The sequence below is a fragment of the Pelodiscus sinensis genome, chromosome 5 (genome assembly GCF_052426305.1).
Source record: "Pelodiscus sinensis isolate ZL-2025 chromosome 5, ASM5242630v1, whole genome shotgun sequence".
NCBI classification, from domain to species: Eukaryota; Metazoa; Chordata; order Testudines; family Trionychidae; genus Pelodiscus; species Pelodiscus sinensis.
Genome location: NC_143056.1, coordinates 122,408,691 through 122,428,129, shown reverse-complemented (window position 1 = coordinate 122,428,129; position 19,439 = coordinate 122,408,691). Strand labels below are relative to the sequence as shown.

Genomic DNA, 19,439 nt, shown 5'->3' with positions numbered 1-19,439 from the left:
TTGGTATCAGCTTGGTGCCTGGTCTGCCTGTGTCGCACATCTTCTAGCCCATTTTTCTGACACATCATCCACTTCGAGTATCTTCATTGCCTAGTAGCCTTTACCTTTACGACCATCCAAACTTAAACCCTGACTTACTCTATCCACTACTCCCTTTGTTCCCCCAGGCCTTATCTCTTTCTACAAATTTTCATAAAGCTGGCATATGCAAAAAACACGTCTTAAGTTTTCTCATCTGTCCTCTTTCACATCCCTTGTTTACTCTTCTTTCCCACATGGTGCATTTTATCTTACACTAAAGTAGTATGTCCTTTGGGACTTCTAACTACTCTAAGGTATCGCAAACAAAATGCTAATCCACACTACAAAAAAGAACTAAAGACTGTGATGCTAGGGACGGTCTACTGGCTAAGCAAGAAGTCAGAAGCTCCGGTGACAGTCACTGGCAGAAAGAAGGAACTGAAGCAGGAATTGGGTCAGCAGGGGTATATAGCTGACGCTGGGAGGTGTCACCACAAGAGGTGCCATAAACAGCCTGACAGGGAAACCTCTTCCTACGATTGTGCATGTGCACACACATATTGGAATGGATGTGAGCAACACATCTTGAAGAGCAACAGTTACAAAAGGTAAGTAACCATTCTTTGCTGAAGCAGACAGATGTTGCAAGTTGTTGGCAACCATAGCTATCCTCAAGCCCAAAGTAGCTGATGAAGTGAGTTGCTACATCCACAGGTGCAGAGCCGGCTCAAACTATGGGCTGACCGAGTGATAGCCCCGGGCGCCCAATTGTAAGGGGCACCGCGCAGTGCTGCCGGTTCGGGCGGGGGCGGGGCCGCTCATGCACTGCGCTCCTGGGAGCCGGGGTGCAAGAATGGCTCGGGCCGGCTCTGCACAGGTGGGTATACTAAGCTGTGATAAGACCCTTCTACCCCCAGCACCTGTTGTTGGAAGCCAGCGGGCTCTCTCTGCTTGACACATGCTTGTGCAGAAGGTATTTCTGGAATGAATACCCTGAATCTCTGTGTAGCAGAAATAATTGTCAGTGTTGTGACTGTGTCATTGACTTCCAATGTGCTGAGCACCTGCCAATTAGCAGCTGAACATGTGTGTCAGCTGCTATATCCCAGCAGGCCTGGCCAAAGAGTTTGTGGGGCCCAAGGCGACACGCTGACAGAGGGACCCAGCACGGATGCTCAAGTTTAAGTCAAACCTAGTTGAGAGGCCAGCCCAGGCAACACAAGTCTCCCGCCGGATATATTCTACAACACACTGGCCAGGTCAGATTCTCTGCTGATCTGTGTGACTCTCCCCCCTCATACAGATAAAACACAATCTGCGGCAGACAGGGAGAAAGGTGAGCAGCTCGGCTCACTGGGACAAAACACAGCCTAGAGCTGTCTACACACGCGGGCTGAGCCAGCTCTCACAGCCTTGCCAGTGCGGCCAGGCTGGAGCCCAGACTTCCAGAGGGCGAGGCAGGCAGCCAGGCTGTGGGGCTGGCCGGGCGGGTATCTATGGAGATCTCCTGCACAAAGGCCAGTGAGATGAGCAGGAGCGACAGCCCCACAGCAGCATAGGTGACCAGTTTGTGCAGCTCCAGCTGCAGCCCCTTGTACTTGGGCTCGGTGCGGCGCAGGGCCCTGAAGGGGCAGGGCCTAAGGCAACCACTTTGCTTGCCTTGCCCTAAGGCCGGGCCTGTATCCCAGGCGTTTTTATGAACTCCTGCATCTCCCTGTAACACAAATAAATCATTTCAATGCCAGCCAGAACACTCCCAGTAAAAGGGACTATTTCTTACTCAACTTTTCTGCTTGTGGCTTGAACCACATCTGCTCGCCTTGCTAGTGAAATCTCCCTTTAACTCTGCAGAGCCAATCCCCTGATGGAAGAATGGGGTGGGTTCTTCTTTGCTTAGACACCACTGTGAGCTAAATGCTGTTTGTGAGAAGTCACTAATGTATAGTGTCTATAAGAAAGATGATCCCAGCTAAAATGGAGTTTTCAGGGCTAGCGAGGAGAAAAATCGGCTTTTGCATTGTAAACCGATTGTATTTGATCTGCATGTCAGTAAAAGCATACATAGCAAGCAGTATGGTAATATTTAGCTTGCTACACAAGATTAGAGGAGAGTAAGGGATATTCCCTAAGGAGCTTGACATTTCTTGTTAAACATATTTTTAAAGTGACCCAATTGCACGCAAACGAAAAATAAACAGAAGAGCGCAATGTGGTCTTTTTGGGAAAGTAAAGTGAAAAGGAAGATACATGGAACACAGATTCTGTTTAAACAGTCATTGTTACTTAGGTGTGTACATGTATGGTATTGCTAACTACAAGGGGGAATTCTCTTAAAGTATAAAATACTGACAGTTATTTTGGAATCCCAATAGCAAGTTGTGACTTGTAGGCTAACAAAAGAACATTTGTATCCTGCCTAATTTATATACTTTTATGTGAAATTGCCTTGGATATTCTCTCAGGGCAACAGAGTACTGTAGTGGGAAATGATATTTGAAATTCCAGTTGAGCTGAATTAGCAACCTGGTATTTTCCAGGTAATCTAGGAAATTCTTTGTAGAAGCATGAAGAGTTCAGACTACCTATTGATTGCTCAAGAGTGTTCAGTCCAGATAAGCAGTAACATCCTTTCTGTTCAAGCCTCCGTTGATCATCTGCTGGGGTCAGTTGCAACTTAATCCTTTGTTATCTTAACTCTTAATATTGGGAGCTGGAAGTTTTACCTCTATAGTCCTATTAGAGCCTTTTCATATCCTTATCAAACTCATGTTTTAAAAGAAACAAGTGCATAACTTGGTTATTTCCTAAACCAAATCATATGCACAGCTTTACCTGCTATTTTGTTGATCTTCATGCCATTATCTCAGACCTATTTTCTGCTTTCACTATTACTTTATCCAGCAAATCTGATACTTCAGATGAGAATCACTCTTCCCCCTCCCATGGAATATGACCCAGACAAAACCCATGGGAGGTATTGGAAGCATCCGCTGCCTTTGGGATATGGCTAGCCAGACATCTAGTGTATTTATTCAATGGCAGTTTAATCTATTCCGAACTAAAGCAGGAAAGTGTCTACTAGGAGATTCTGTGACTAAATGGAAGCATTTCTCCTCTTGGTCACAACAATGCGGGTTATTCCCAAAATCCACTGGAAAGCCCATTAAGACATTAGGCTTCTCTGTGACCATCGTGCAACAGTCAGCACCTTTCATCTTCTAGTGGAGGACCATGCTATGTTTACTCACCTTACAATGACTAGATTTCTGGAGCGTCTACTTAGAACTTTCCCACCATGGGTGAAATCCATACCACAAAGGGATCTCAATCTCAATCTCTATACTCTCACCAAACCTCCCTTCTTATCATTAGCTATTTGTTCTATGTCTCATCTCTCAATGAAAGTTTCCTTCCTAGTTACCATCACATCAGTCAGTGCCCCCTGTGGCAGATCTGCCCCATACTCCTTTTCTTTGCCTTGACCTAAAATTCCTCCCTGTAGCAATTTGAGTTTCATATGAATCAAGTTATCCAGTATTTTTTCTTAAAACTCATGCCTTTGGTTAGGGGAGAAGGATTCACTCTCTAGATGTCTGACAGGCTCTGACATTTTACTGAGAATAAAAGCAACTAGGAAAACACCTCAACTTTTTATCGCTCTAGCAGATGAAAGAAGTCAAGCTCTATTTACACAACGACTTTAAGAGGATCTCAGTGTAATGTGGCATTCCACATGCTTTATGAAAATGTGCTTATGCTCTGAATGACATCACAGAGAGATGCTTTATGGAAGATGTAAGGTATAATCGAAAGGTTACGATTTACTGAATGGGGTTATCCCATTCGAATGCATGTATCATTTTTGTAAATGAAGTTAGGACTATTGACCTATGTATCTGTATTTCATGTTGGCTGCTCTGGGTCACTTCCGCTGCAGACACTTCAGGGACTAAAATGGAAAAGCTAAACAGAGCATGATGGCCCATCAGCTGGTACAACAGGCTGTGAATAGGCTTGGTCTTCCCAAGGACACTCCACACTGCTTTTTACATGGAGGTTGACTGACATTTACTGACTCTTCTTCAGCTGCTTTTACTACAGTACCCAACCTGCTAGGAACTGGTATAAATAAAGCTACACTGTAACTGGGAAAATATCAGATTTTTCAAATGGAGTCCTCTTGCTTTATTTGTCCATTTATCAGTTCAGTAATGCACACAACCCCTCCCCCGTTTCTTCCCCATCATTAGTGGGAATTAACAAGATTGTTCCCTTGGCTGTCCCTACTAGTTCTGGTGCTCTGTGCAGTGGCTGGAGGAGGGGGCTGTAGGCAGGAGCTGCCGGGGGCCAGGAGCAGTGTAGGGAGGCAGCTGGGTTTGGGCCTACTCATACACTCACTCACTGGCAGTGGTGGGAAGTGGGGCTGACCCCTGCTGCTAGTGCTTGATCCGCCCACTAGTCCCCCATGCTCTGTTGCTCGGGGGAAGGGGTTTGGGGGAAGGTGTGGGGATGGGAAGGAGTAGGGGCTTAGAGGAAGGGGTGGAGTGGGGTGGGGACTTGTGGGAAGGGGCGGAGCACAGGTGCAGCATGGGGGTTGTCCTGAGCCCCTCACTAGGGATGTTAAATATTGGTTAGTTGACTAGTCGATTAACCTCATGAATTCCTATCTATTAGTTGACTATTCTATAGTCCCTTGGGGTGGGGCCAGCAGCCAGTGCGCTCCAGGCCCACTCCCAGCGAGCGCCCTGCCACCCTGCGCAGCTATCTCAGGCGGGAGCTGGTCCATGAGGGGAGCGAGTTTAAAAACCAGCTCCCTTCGCAGACCAGCTGCTTGTAACCCCTGCCTCTCATACAGGGCGGGCTGGCAGTGCCCCTCTCTGGTGGTGGGGTCTAAGCTCCTGGACCTGGCCTGAGTCAGAACTGAGCTGGGCTGCCTGCCTGGCTCCTAATACACTTGAAATGCAGAACCGCAGCAGGAGAAGGTCCTGGACTCTCTGCAACCCGAGATTGAGCTGGGCTGCTGCTCAGCCTGCTAAAAAATGTACTGGCCATAGCAGGGGAGGGGGAAATGTGTGTAATCTATAGCATTAACTGGTAAGCTTTTGCTCATTGGTTAATCAACTACACTATTGTATCCCTACCCCGTACCCTCTTACGGACAGTCCTGCTTGAGTGCAGTCTGAAATGAGGCTGGCTGGGAAATGTCTGACTGCATATGCAGCATGCACTTATCTGTGGCTTATGAAATTTGGGGCAATTTGGTGTCCCAAGTTTCATGTTATCTTACATAGCTGATATTTTGTGTGTTGGTAGGGATGGCCTTGACCTTTATATTTACCTTTTTAGGCATCTGGGTACACAGACTTTGAATAGTAAAGCCCCCATGCTGTGCTGGCAGAAAACATACACCCCAGGAAGATTGCTCAATATACTTCTGTGTATTTAGTTTGTAATTGTAGTTTATCAAAATCAAAAACCTTAACATTTTGCAGTTTCTCTGAGCAGCTGTAATATAATAATTAAATCCCTTCAGTGTAGAAGCCTTTACAATCAATCTTTTGTTGCTACTGCTGCCGCCGCCTTATTTTTTAAGATTTTATTTTCCTCCAAAACCAAGCTGAACTACTGAATAAATGTTGCAGTGTCTTTTAAAATGTGAATGTTGCGTCTAATGGGCGGTTAACATTCGTGCACTGAACATCGCTTGCAATGATTTGTATTTGCGAGCAGCTTTCAAAATGAGGCATTTGATATGAAGGATGCACCTTTTTTAAGGCCCTGGTCTGGAACTGACAATGGATTGGCAAGGAGCAGTTTGTAATTCCGAATGTTTCAGTATCATGAGATGTTATCACTTAATAATGCCTGAAGGCTCAAAGGAGAGTAAACAGGCAGAGCATCAGAACTGTGGTTAAGGGTCTGCTCACCGCACCTCCTCCTGCTGAGAGAGGTTCTGCCAGGAAAGCCAGGTTCTTCAGCTCATCCCATTGCATGGCTGAACAGGCACTGCAAGGTTCTGATAACTTCAGCATTAAGCTATAATGAGATTGCTGTGGGGTTTGCACAGAGAAGCTATAACGCAGTACTCCCTGTGGCAGTAGGGGAGAGAAAAGCTACCTACAGAGAGAGTGGGGCCGGGGGGGGGGATATAATTTTTCCATTGGAAACCTATTGAGAGTGACTAATTTCTGAGTGGACTGAAAAGAGGCTCTGCCGGTTGCTGTTGTGTTTTGTCCATGGGAGAATAGAACCCCTTTGCTTTAGCCACCTTCTTTAAGGAGAGAGAGAACTATGTCCAGTGTTGTACAAGGAGCGGTTTGGATGTAAGACAGAGACATCCCATATTAACCCCATATCTGCAATGCACAGGAGGGCTTCACATGTTGCTTTTCCCAGCTGGTAGAGAGCTATTGTTAGAGCCTTGCACTGATACGAAAATTTTGTATCTGCATCTATATCTGCAAAAATGAGCTGCGGATTTCTGCATTGACATCTGTAGGTGCAGATATCCATGGATATAAAGCGGATATCCACACATTTTCAGGGTTCCAGATACAATATGTATGTCTGTATCCACATCCATAGTCACAAAAATGAGCTGCGAATATCAACATTGACATCCATGGATGTGGATACCCGCAGATCTAAAGTGAATATTATCCATGGATTTGCAAGTCTCTAGCAATTGTACAGAGAAACAAAACCGAAAATAAAACTCTCGGATGTGCCATTTTTCTTTAGCAGCTTTCTCCATTCCTTAGCGTTTTTAATAATGCCCATAATTGTGCATGTTAACTCCTATTCAGGTTGGTATATGTGCTTTGGGAAATCGTTCTTAAGGGCATAGTCTCCTTAATCAGTGTATGTGGCTCCCATTAACTTTAATAATACTTCCATGTGCAGATGGAGAAGAGTAGACCATGTGTGCGTGTCTGTTAACTGGAGGTCGTTGCATTTTAGCTTTTTTCATGTAGGAACAGATGTTGTTTGAACCCAGTTCCAAACAGCTTTTCAAAGTCAATGCCATTAGGGCTTTTCAACATGCTCCAGCAACTCTTTTAAAATCCTACAAGAAAGAGCTGAGAGCAGTTTGCTTTTAAAGCTTCTGCATTAATAGGGGCTATTAAAGTGGTTTAGTTTATGGATATACTAGTTAGAGCTTTAAGTGGTATGCCACGATTCAGTGTGTAACAGTCAGGGAGAATTGTTTTATTTCCTCCACTGAATCCATTTACAAGCACAGAGAACAGATTCCTCCCCTCCCTTAAACTATTGAAAGGTTTTATGATACCTTGATTCTTTTAACTATATCAGATTGTCACTTGTGAAATAAATTACTCACATCACAGTATCAGAGGAGTAGCAGTGTTAGTCTGAATCTGCAAGAACAGCAAGAAGTCCTGTGGCACCTAGACTAACAGATTTATTGGAGCATAAGCTTTCGTGGGCAAAGACCCACTTTGTCAGATGCATGTGGTGGAAGTTCCAGAGGCAGGTATAAATATACAGGCATAAGAAAAAAGTTCCAATCAAGAGTAAGGTTAGAGATAAAGATGTCAATTCAGTCAGGGAGGATGAGGCCCACTTCTAGCAGCTCATGTGGAGATGTAAATACCGAGAGAGGAGAAACTGCTTTTGTAGTTGGCTAGCCATTCACTGTCTTTAACCCCCACCCAGCTCCTGGCCGCTGCAGATGGGGGCCACGCTGCAGCTCCAAGCCAGGCCCTCACAGGTGTCTAGCGTCTCCCCATTTTGTGATGGATATTTTTAGTAAATGTCAGGGACCGGTCATGGGCTTCCATGAATTGAGTATGACCTGTCCATTGCTATTACTAAATAATATCTGTGGAAAAAATCTGATCCTTAGTTACTAGGTCAAAGTAGTGGGCGACTTATATTGACGGGAGCAATGTTGTAGTGTAGACACTGACTGTTAGATCGATGTGAGCTGCCTTAAGTGAACCTATGAGCAGTATGGGCCAAGCCTAAATAATGCCTCCAGTTAAAAAGGATGCATAACTCTGGAGCGGGCTGAAGATTATCTCCTTGCTGACCATTCCATAGGGATTTGTAAATCAGCTGCATTTAATCCAGTATCTGTGCACATAAATAGCTTCAACAGACAAAGAGTCCCAGCTCATAAATTGTTCCGTTACAACCATTAGTCTCTTCTACTTTACTGGCTAGCTCTTCATGTGAGTAGTCCCACTGAGTAAACATTTTAAGTGATTAAGTCCCATTGCTTTGCAATGGAACCTTAAGCTTCTAAGTAACATAAGCCTACAGGATAATTTTACCTGTTGTGTATTGGCTACAAGATCCAGCCCCTCATTTGTAGCTTATCCTAAGGATGCCCTTTATAGTTTGGTTGCCTGGTTAACAAATGTTCATATGCTCTTATAGACTTTGCAGTAAGGGCAACATGACATGAGAAAACTTTAGAGGGGCCTACAGTGAGAATGTGGTAGGTAGATTTGTGCCCCCTCATTACAGCTGGGGGAGTTGTGAAAGGAGCATATCCCCCTCAGCAATTGCATGTACGCCTTGCAGCCCTGTAGCTAAGAACTGGGATGGTTTGTGCCCTATGGGAAACCGGTAGCATGGAGGTGTTGCTTTGTTGCAGTAAAACACTGATAAAACTGTAGAAAGGTGCTAAGTTTCCTCTCTTATGAGATAAGTAAGTATTACAGCTAGAGCAGTGGTCTCCAACCTTTTCCACCCAAGATCACTTTTTTTAAATGTCATTGCAAGCCAAAATCTACCCCACCCCTTCCTTGAGGCCCTGCCCACTCCATTCCCTTCCTCTCCATAATTTGCTGTCCCCAGCCCTTACTCACTCTCACTGGGTTGAGATAGGAGGTGCAGGCTCTGGGGTGGGAATGAGGGATTTTGGTGTGGGAAGGGGTGAAAGGTGCAAGCTCTGGCAGGGAATTTGCATGCAGGAGGAGGTGGAGAAGGGGACGCTGGCTCGGGGAGAGGGCTCCAGGCTGGAGAGTGTTGTGGTCAGGTGGAGGTTTGGGTTGCTGAGTAAGCCTCAGGCTGGTGGATGTGGGGGTGCAGGACTTTGGGTCAGGAGTAGGATTGCCAGATAGACCCCGCCAAAAAAAAGACACACTTGGTCGTGGGTGGGGGGCAGGGGAGAACTGGCTGGGAGGGGGGCGGGGCTGGCCAGGAGGGGGGCGGGGCAGGAAGCAGAGCTGGCCCGGGGGGGGGAGGGGTCCAGGAGCCGCGGGGCTAGATGGGAGGAAGGGGGGGGGGGTATGTGTCCAGGGACCGTAGGGCTGGACAGGAGGAGAAGGGAGCTGGAAGGAAGGGGGGTGGGAAGCAGACCTGGCTGAGGGGGCGGTGCAGCCACTGGCCACAGCTGGAGTCCTTCGGGTCACGCCCCTGGCAGGCAGTCTCTTTAGTTGCGAGCAGAAGCCGGGCGGGGGCGGGGCTGGGAGCCACTCCCCCTGCCTGTCGTCTTCTCGAAACCAGAGGCTCCCATCTGGGAGGTGGGGCTGTGATTAGCGCAGGGAGCCTCTGGTATCATGCAAAAGCCGGGCGAGGGGAATGGCTGGGAGTCCCGGCCCCCGCCCTGCCTCTCCCGGCTTTTGCATGCGACCACAGGGCTCCCAGCGCCAATCGTGGCTCATCTCCCAGTTGTTCCCCTGCCCCTGCCAAGCGTCTGTCCGGAGCCCAGCTGGGAATTCAGAAAATACTGGACATTGCACTTGTCCGGTATTTTCTGAATTTTTCTACCGGACAGACGGTGCAAATACCGGACTGTCCGGTAGAAAACCAGACACCTGGCAACCCGTGGGAATATGAGGAGCTCAGGGCAGGGGGGTTGGGAGTATCATGGGCTCAAGTGTGTGTGGATGGTGTAGGAGTGTTGTGGCAGAAGACTGAGGATATGGGGGAGCAGGAGTTTGGGGAAGTGGTGCAGGTATACGATAGGCTCAGGGCTGGGGTCTGTGGGGGGTGCAGGAGTGTTATGCTGCTGCGGCCAGATGGGGGCTTGTTGGCCAGGCTTTGTTTTTAAATAAAATTTTAAGTCCAATACACAACATTTCAGCATTGTCTTTATTTATGGGAGGGGTGGGGAACCTGTTTTGGATCAGGGGCCACTGACTCACAGAAAAATCAGTCAGGGACCACACAAGTGAGATGTAGGGAAAAAACCCTCCAAAACCCCCTAAGCCTCACTGATGTGGCCCTAACTGAGACACCTCCCTCCCCTGGCACTTCAGCCTCGTGGGGCAGAGAGGGTAGGTAGGTCTGAGGTTCATACACAAAACATTTCATTATTGTCTTTATTTATGGGAGGGGCGGGGAACTAGCTTCTCAGGAACCATGACAGTGTTCTGCTTCTCTGGCTGAACTATTTAATCATTTAATATGAAAGATCAGAGTCAAATAGTGATTTTCTATGCAGTTACAGACTTGCTGCATCCTGATGTGTTTACAGATCTGTTGTATATATTGAGCAACTAGACTTTTGTTTGGTTTTATTACATAAGTGTATCTTAAAGTTTTTTCTAATTTTTGTGTATATACCTGAGGGACTTTCATTTACTCAATACAACTGCTTACCCAGGCAATGCCTGTAGAAATGGCAGATAAATTCTGTATGTGAGAGTGCCACATACACTTTGTACTTTCAGCTTTTCATTCTCAGTCTAATTTTAGCCTGGGGATAAAGCTTGAAGTTGAAGTTGTCAGCACAGCTTTTTCTATTAGCGCTTTCCCAAAATATTCCCTTGGCTGCACATGTTTGCTGATTATCTCCTTTTCTCTTCTCCCTTTTCTCCTTACAGCTTCTGACATGAAGAAAGATATAGAGACCTTAATAGCAGAGGAGAGAGCAGAGATCATCGCCAAGTATGAAAAGGTACTGACCTCATTTTTCTCCAGGAATCTGCTCACCAGACATGGGACTCCTGATACCTAAGCTGTCTAGGAGAAGCAGGAATGTGTTATGCAGAGTGTCATGTCTTCATTCTGCCCTCATGCCAGTAACAAACTACACAAATCAATCTTTTTTTTCTTCCTGCAGAACTTTTTAGGGATGCAGGTAACATGACTGTGTGTTAGTCATCTGTGTTGCATGTTCAGCAGACGGGCTTAGTGGCCTCCGACAGGTATCCAAACATAGGCTCTACCGATTGTACCTGAACAAGGTCAAAAAGGGTTGGTCTATGGCAATTACTAAGAATATGGAGCCAAAGTGGAGAAGTTTCATCACCAACCCATTTTTCCTTTCGCTCTTGGGCTCCCAGTTTTTTTCTCATTCAGACCGCATCATTTGACACATACCACAAATCCTGTGACCAAGAAAGTGACTGTCTCAGCATGGAGAGCAAATTGGCTTGAAGGCGGAATTAAAGCTAATATATTACCAAATTTGGCCTTCCCAGTTCAGGGTTGACACACAGCAGCAGGACCGTGTAGAGGAGAAGTCTGCATGATTGAGGCATGTGCTTCATCAGTTCTGTAGATTAAGTGAATTTTAATCACCAGGGCTGTCAATCAGGGTGCATAACTGGCTGGATAGCTGTTCTCGGAGAATAGCTTTTAACAGTTCACAGTCATGCTGGAAGGGCATAACAAGTGGGGTTCCACAGGGCTCTTTTGGTACTGGTTCTGTTCAATATCTTCATCAATAATATAAATGATGGGACAGAGAGCATGCTCATAAAGTTTGTGGATGATTGCAAGCTGGGAGGGGTTGCCAGTGCTTTGGAGGACAGGGTCAAAATTCAAAATGATCTGGACAAACTGGAGAAATGGCCTGAGGTAAACAGGATGAAGTTTAATAAAGACAAATGCAAAGTACTCCACTTAGGAAGGAACAATCTGTTTCACACATACAGAATGGAAATTGACTGTCTGGGTAGGATCTAGGGGTCATAGTGGGCCACAAGTGACACTGTTGCAAAAAAGCAAACATGATTCTGGGATGCATTAACAGGAGTGTTATGAGGAAGACACGAGAAGTCATTCCTCCATTCTACTCTGCACTCATTAGGCCTCAATTGGAGTATTGTGTCCAGTCCTGGGCACCACATTTCCAGACAGATGTGGAGAAATTGGAGAAGGTTCAGAGAAGAGCAACAAAAAGGATTAAAGGTCTAGAAAACATGAGCTATGAGGCAAGTTTGAAGGAATTGGGCTTGTTTAGTTTGAAAAGGAGAAGATTGAGAGGGGACATGATTGCGTTTTTCAGGTATCTAAAAGGGTGTCACAGGGAGAAGGGGGGGAAATTACTTTCCTTGGCCCCTGATGATAGGACAAGAAGCAATGGGCTTAAATTGCAGCAAGGGAAGTTTAGGTTGGACATTAGGAAAAACTTCCAGTCAGGGAGTTTAAACACTGGAATAAATTGCCTAGGGAGGCTGTGGAATCTCCATCACTGGAGATATTTAAGAGCAGGTTAGACAGACATCTATCAGGGATGATCTATACAATGTATGGTCTGACTCCTGCTACAAGGACTGGGGACTGAACTTGATGATCTCTCGAGGTCCCTTAAGTTCTAGTGTTCTATGATTCTGTGATGCAGTACCAGCTTCCAAGTGCTAGAGACAAACGTGCACATGCTGATGGCCTCACACTTGTGTTCCCTTTAGTTCTGACTCTTGTGCCTTCTTTTGCTTTGCAGGGAAGGCAGGAAGGAGCTAAGATTGACCCATGGGAGGATGCTGATTTTGCGCTCTATAAAGTCACAGACAGATTTGGATTTCTGCAGTAAGTTACTCATTACTCTGTTCTGCCACCCTTCAATGAGATGGACGTGGTGCAGTTATATGCTCCATGCAGGAGGATACCCTGTAACAGCTCCAGCAGTCTGTGTGTAGACAGCTATATGGCTCTGTTTGCTCAATCCGAAATGTCTCAGAAGGAATGGTAGTGATCTTCTCCTGCATCCAGGCCAGTGAAAATGTGATGTTAAAATATCTTGTTCAGACACTTTTGATGAGTAGTAAACTTTTCAACATTCCCAGGTTGAAATATTTTGGCTTGTTGACCCAAGTCAAAACATTCAGGTTATTTCGGCATTTTACCGCATCTGTGCAAGCAGATGTAGTACTTTATGGGAGATGTAGTTCAGGAGCCTCATGTCCCGGTTCTGTGTGGGCTGGAATGCCTGTTGGATTGAATCTCCCAGCATGGGGCTCCCATGATGCACTGCAGCAGTTTGAAGATGTTGAGCCCCTCTGGTAGAAGAACGTGGAAGATGAGGTACTTGAACTACAACTCCCATGAGGCACCACAACAGCTCAGGCAGATGCAGTGCAATGGCAAAATGACTTGGAAATAAAAAATGTTGATTTGATTTGACAAACAAAACTTTTGCATTGTTGACCTGAGCTGAAATTAAATACTTTGTTTTGATTTTTCCAACAGAAATCAAAATTTTTACAAAATCAAAAGGTTTCCTGTGGAAACTGTGGGGTCTTTTTCTTTTGAAAAAACATTGATAGAAAATTGCTGATCAGCTCTATTTTTTTCTTGGTCCTTCAGGTTTGGTCAGTTTAAGACTTCTTGTTTGTACTGTACACTGTATTGTGTTCCAAACCCCTTTTGCTTGGTGAGTCAATCAAATTCTTAATCTTTCAGTGAGCATGAGCTACCGACCCGCAGCGCACTGGAAGAGAAGGTAAGAGCTGTCAACTTTACTACCTACGTGGATCACATTTTGCAAACCCATGGTGCTAAATGGAGAGATGATTGGGCCTGCCTTTTAAACAGCAAATACAGATCTTTCACCATGGCCCACTAATGAGATTTTCTCTAAATATATAAAAACCCGCATCTCCTAAGCTGGTGCTGTGAAGCTAATGGAGCGACAAAGTTACAGGAAGTCAGTGCTGAGTGAAGAGATGCTCCCAGATGTTGATACAGATGTGAGCTTGGTAGGAGAGCCTAGAAGGCACAGGGGAAAACAGTGGATTCCTCTGTATGGCCGCTGATCTCGGTGTAGGACCTGGGGGAGGCTGGGGAATTTCTCTAGTCCGGTGCAACAGTTCTGACTTGGAGGAAAGTAGGAAAATGCTGTGAAGTTGCTGGACAGATACACATGAGAAGCTTAATGTGAAAGTTTGAAGCAGAAGAGAAATATTCACAACAGCCCTGATCAGATCTTCCAGTGGATGGTTCCATTTTTTTTCTTTCCAATCTTTTTTCCTTTCCCTTTGTTTCATTATTTTTAGTTATTTTTATTTCACTGTTCCAGGCTTTTGTTTTTCTTGCTCCAGTGAAATTACAAAACTTTATTGAAGACTTGTGTGCAGGAAAGAGATTGATAGTCCCTGCTGTGGGAGAGTGGTTGCCTTTTGTTTTGCCTCTTGCTCTTTGTGAACATGGTGACAGAGTTAAACAGGCTGCAGTTTAAAGTCAGATGGGCCTCAGAGACTTTGAAAATCTCAGCCTAAATACTGGATCCTCATTGGATGAAAAAGGAAAAATCTTTGGATATCCTGGTCCCCATTTATGTGTCCTTAAAGCTGTTCTGTGTTTCTGATCCCCTGAGAGTATTAAACCACCTACTTGTGCTGCAGGTTTGACTTCCCTGATGGTTCCAAATGAGGGATTTTGCCAGAGCGGGGTGTCTGTGTGTGTGTGTGTGATTTCTGCCGCCCCAGCCCGGCTGTTGGCCTCCTGGCTGGCTTCCTCCCCATCAGCTCCGCTGCCCTGCCAAGTACTGGCCCTGCCAGGGCTTGTGACCCTGCTGCAGCAGCCTGCAGCCCTGTTGGAGCCTGTTGGTGTTCCAACTACCTTGCCAGCCCAGTGGGATTCTTATGGCAGGGCGCCTGGCCACCCAGCCCTCCATCTGGGCTCTCTAGTCCAGGAACATTGGTGGTCCTATTGGACCATGTGTGTTGCCAGACAGACTAGAGTCCTGGTTTAGAGAGGTTCTAAAGGTTAGAGGAGGGTCAGGAGCAGATTCTACAGGGAAGTATTGGGAGCCCCTGTTCTGAAACATTAATGAAGCTTAGGAAAGCTCGACTCAGATGCAGTACAGGCAGTCCCCAGGTTACGTACAAGATAGGGACTGTAGGTTTGTTCTTAAGTTGAATTTGTATGTAAGTCGGAACTGGTACATATTGTAGGGGAAACTCCAGCCAAACATTTCTCCAGAGCTCAGTTTTATTCTCCCACACCTCACTTCCCTCAGTCCTTTATTCTCAAGCTGAGGTGTCTGCTGAGAAAAGCCGCTCCGCGTCTCCCTGGTCTGCTGGGGGGGGGGGGGGCGCTAGCTTTGCGTCTCCCTGGTCTGCTGGGGGGAAGCAGCTAGTGCGGGGTTGCCTCACCCCGTTTGTAAGTAGGGATCCGATGTAAGTCGGATCCATGTAACCCGGGGACTGCCTGTATTTCTAAACATCCGGTTCAGCTGAGACTAGATAATAGATCACATCCCATCATTTTAGGAGGGGCTAGATTGTTCCATTTGCTGCAGGAGAACTGTGTAGTTAGAGGATGTTTCTCTACAAATTTAATAGCCTCAAATAAAAAAAAATAAAAATATAATGAAGTGCACTTTTATTTTAAGATCGGAGCTTAAAAGGTTCTTGGTGGTGTCCTCTTATCAACTGCAGTGCTGCAGGAAATAAACTAGAGTTCACTTGAAAATAACAATCCCTATAACATGCTTGAATTGTGAATGAATAGGGATGACTGAGCTCAGTTGGTAAAGTTGCAGACATGTGACGACAAGGGAGCTGATTAGTCTGTTGTGAGTGGTTAACATGAATGTCCAGTTTTGAGATCAGGACTCAGGGCTTGAATCCCCTGTAGAATCTGTATACTACCAGATAGACACAACCCAGGGGACATTTGTGACTGGATGAACTCCAGAGTTATCTGTTTCCTATCAAGGAGTTCTCTTACTGAAAGAATTGTCTGTGTCTCAAGGTTGTTCCCCCTCCCCACTCTTGCGTGTAGAAATTCTGTCCCTGTACATACTTTTCCCTCAATTATTTCTTGTCACAGATTCAAATGGGAAATGCCATTATCATACAGTTAACTTGAATGAGAATGAGGAGTTTTGTGCTTTCACAAGGACCCTTCTTCTGTAATGTGAGTTTTGCACTGACTCTTTCTTTCAGCAAAAACTGCAGGAGATTGAACGAGTGGACAAATGGCTGAAGATGTTGAAGAAATGGGGCAAATACAGAAACAGTGACAAGGTGAGGAGATTAACAAAAATTAAATGTTTGTTATACCACAGTGTGGGGAGAAGTGATGGTGATCTTCCTTTTATGCCGGTCAGTTTTTCCAGAGGTATATAAAGGAACTGGAGACCCATTGAAAAATGTAGTATTTATTCTGTCTTTTAAAGTTTAATATTGTGTTCACTGAGTTACCAGGCATAAGAATGTAAAAACAGCAACACTGGGTCAGACCAAAGGTCCATTGGGCCAGCTGTCAGGGAATGGCTGGCAAACAGTGGATGCCAAGATAGAATATTTTTCTAGTTACTTTGATGTGAACATATTTGATTCCCAGCACCAGTCTTGCTTCCTACCTGTCTAGACTTGGTAGAATAGAAAGGATGTGTTTTTGTATTTCTGCCATGGAAGATACAAAAACTATACAACTGTTTGCTCTTGAGCAACCTCATTCAATAGAATCTAGAAGCAATAAATATATATTCTTTGTAGCTTTGTAGAGACTCATTATTGGGACTTGAATCCAACTATAGAGCAAACATTCCTGTGACCATCTGTGCAGGAGCTAAATAGATGTGGAACATAGGGACAGTGGTGACCTTGACATTACCAAGCATTAGAATAGAGCCACATGATCACACATTCAATGTGACATTAAGAGGGGCTATAGTTACAGCACCATCAGTAGCGAAGATACATAAAAATTCTCAATTTTATTGAAGAAACAAAAGAATTTTCAAACGTTACGTGGATGCCTGTCTGGGTATGAATGGGGCAGGGACACACTTTGTTTGAATTTTGTAGCCCTTCTGTTCAATTCAATGTTCTTTTCATCATTCTCTATCCACTCAATAACCTCAGTAGGGAAAAATATGGGAGCCCTCAGATGGCCATAGTAACAACTCTTAATTTAAAAAATTAGTTTTAACTTGTTGCTGGCTTATTGGATGATAAAAGGTCCTGTATTCTAGAAGGACTGAGCTGGATTTTTCAGTTCTTCATTTTTATTAAGGCAAAACTTATTGACCTAAATGGGAGTTTTGCCTGTGTGAAGACTGCAGTGTTTGGCTTAGAGCAGTGGTTTTCAGTTGGAGGTCCGTGAACCCCTTTCAGGGGATTCATGAAGCAGGGCCAGCATTTGATTGGCTGGGTTCTGGGTCAGAAATGTGAAGCCCCCAGCCCGGTACTTTGCAAGGCCCTAGAATTTATATAGCCTGTTGATGGGGCCGCAGAAAGAAAAGGGTGGACTAGTCTGGCATAGAGTTCACATCTGTACTTCTGAACTGAAATGACTAATTTACTCAGCAGTACAGTTTAAATGAACTCTTACTATGCATCTAAAGTAGAAAGAGCTGATGCAATTACCTCTGTCTACATTTACACAAGCAATTAGTGATGCTTATGCCCAGGTTGAGACTCTTTAATAGGTCCTGATTTTTTTCAAAGGGTCAGCGCCTTTGGATAATCTGGGCTTTTTTGGAGTTAAAGGTAGGCCTCCACCATTTTATAGGTGTGAAAATATAGGCCCTGTGCATGTAAATAAAAATCCAAATGAGAAAAAGTGCAATATTTTATAAGAACAGCCTCCCTAGAAAAGGGTTAGCAACTTAAATGGTCAAGTTAAAGGCAGCTTGGGGCATAATACAAAGGGGTTACTTGATGAAACTAAAGCACATGACATGTAATGTTTATAGCTAATCAGGCTAAGGCTGTGTGTAATCAGCTCTTTCATTTCAAAGTATGAATGGATTGCAGTCAGCAGGGAGTATTTTTCTCTGTGTAGGGCATTTTGAGCAGTGAGAACCCACTTAGTCATGTCTTCCGTGGGATTGGTAGATGACGTCCTTGAGAAGGGGTGGTCGTCTGGTTAAGGCCCTGGATTGGGATTCAGGAGATCTATCTTCAGTACATCAGTTGTTGGCTTTGCATCAGTCTCTTGGTCATTGCTTAAGGTCATAGAGACTCTTTCCTTGACTCAGTTTCCCTTCTTTAAAATGGGGGTTAATACTTCCTAACCTTGCGGGAGCATTGCGAAGATAAATTACTATTTGTGAGAGTCTCAGAAACAACAATGCCAAATATAGGCAGTCCCCAACTTACAAACAGATTATGTTCCGAACACTTGGTCATAACTCGATTTGGTCGTAAGTTGGAGATACCCTTACACATGCTGCCTGCTCTGTTCAAAAAACTTGGCATATACGGTTCTCAACTCAAAAATATTGTAATGGGGTTAATGGGAGGTTAGTCGTAAGTATGGATGGTCGTAAGTCGGTGTGTTCGTAAGTCAGGGAGTGACGGTACAAACCTGAATAGGTTTCAGCTTCTGTCTGTTGGTCATGTTGGATTGTGTGTGAAAACCCTTCGTATCTGTGCCAGCAAGTCGGAATCGGACTCAAATGACCATTCTTCATGGAGACTAACCCAACCAGTTACTCCACTGTACTGCTGGCTTTCCTTTGCCGTACATGCTGTATTTTGTTCTAAGTGATTAATTCTACATCTTTTCTTGTATGTCACAACTTGGATGGGGCCCAGATGTTTCAACAGGGCAAAATGATAACTGAGCAAGGAAATTTAACATGGTTCCTGATTAGTTTCTGCACACAAGTGTTTGTGACATCCATTCAATGACTTCTGATGTCAACAATTCACCATAACTTATTGGATTAATGGCAGGTCTGTGTGATTAGAGTAAATGTGGTTCTAAACTGGGCCCTCTTCTAATGAGAGATTGAGCTCTCATGCCTTTATTTCAGTGATTGAAAAGCACAGAACTCTTGTAATAGAATAAATTGAATTATTTATAATGAGCCATAAAGATTAATGACTCTTCCAGAGAGATAAGAGATTATCCTAGTGCCTAAGAACTGACATTTTGCTCCCATTGACTTGAGAAGGAGCCACATTAAGTGCTAAGTGGTGAAGGTGGTAGGGAAATGGGCAGCCATGTGACCTACAGAATCACTCCCATTCCACCTTAGCAATTCCAATCCAAACTTGAATTGGCAGAGATTTGGGAAGATCCCTTAAACTATGCCTGGGAAAACCTGTGCAGCTGGTATTGCCAGTTCATATACATGTAGGAAAAATGATGCGCTCATGCAGTATGATATTAAATATAAAATTGCAGGGAATACAACCTCAAAGCTCTGCTTTTGGAAACAGGTTGGGTCTTTGAACTGGATGTTCCCTCACTCACAGTAATTTCCTTTTGCCGATGGTACAACGTTGGCGTTGCTTTTTAGATTAAAGTTGCTGAAT

The 19,439-nt window shown here is 44.9% G+C and overlaps 1 protein-coding gene across 6 annotated transcripts in view; it reads left to right on the top strand.

Annotated features, from left to right (window-relative positions):
* LOC102457209 (uncharacterized) overlaps positions 1-19,439 on the top strand; it is a 159,675-nt gene that overhangs the window by 98,506 nt on the left and 41,730 nt on the right. For all 6 annotated transcript variants that reach the window (XM_075928293.2, XM_075928298.2, XM_075928297.2 and 3 more), the window contains 4 exons: positions 10,821-10,894; positions 12,665-12,750; positions 13,624-13,663; positions 16,113-16,193. In XM_075928293.2, coding sequence (XP_075784408.2) covers positions 10,829-10,894; positions 12,665-12,750; positions 13,624-13,663; positions 16,113-16,193 — 273 coding nt within the window. In that variant the 5' untranslated portion in view covers positions 10,821-10,828. The remainder of the gene's footprint in view (positions 1-10,820; positions 10,895-12,664; positions 12,751-13,623; positions 13,664-16,112; positions 16,194-19,439) is intronic.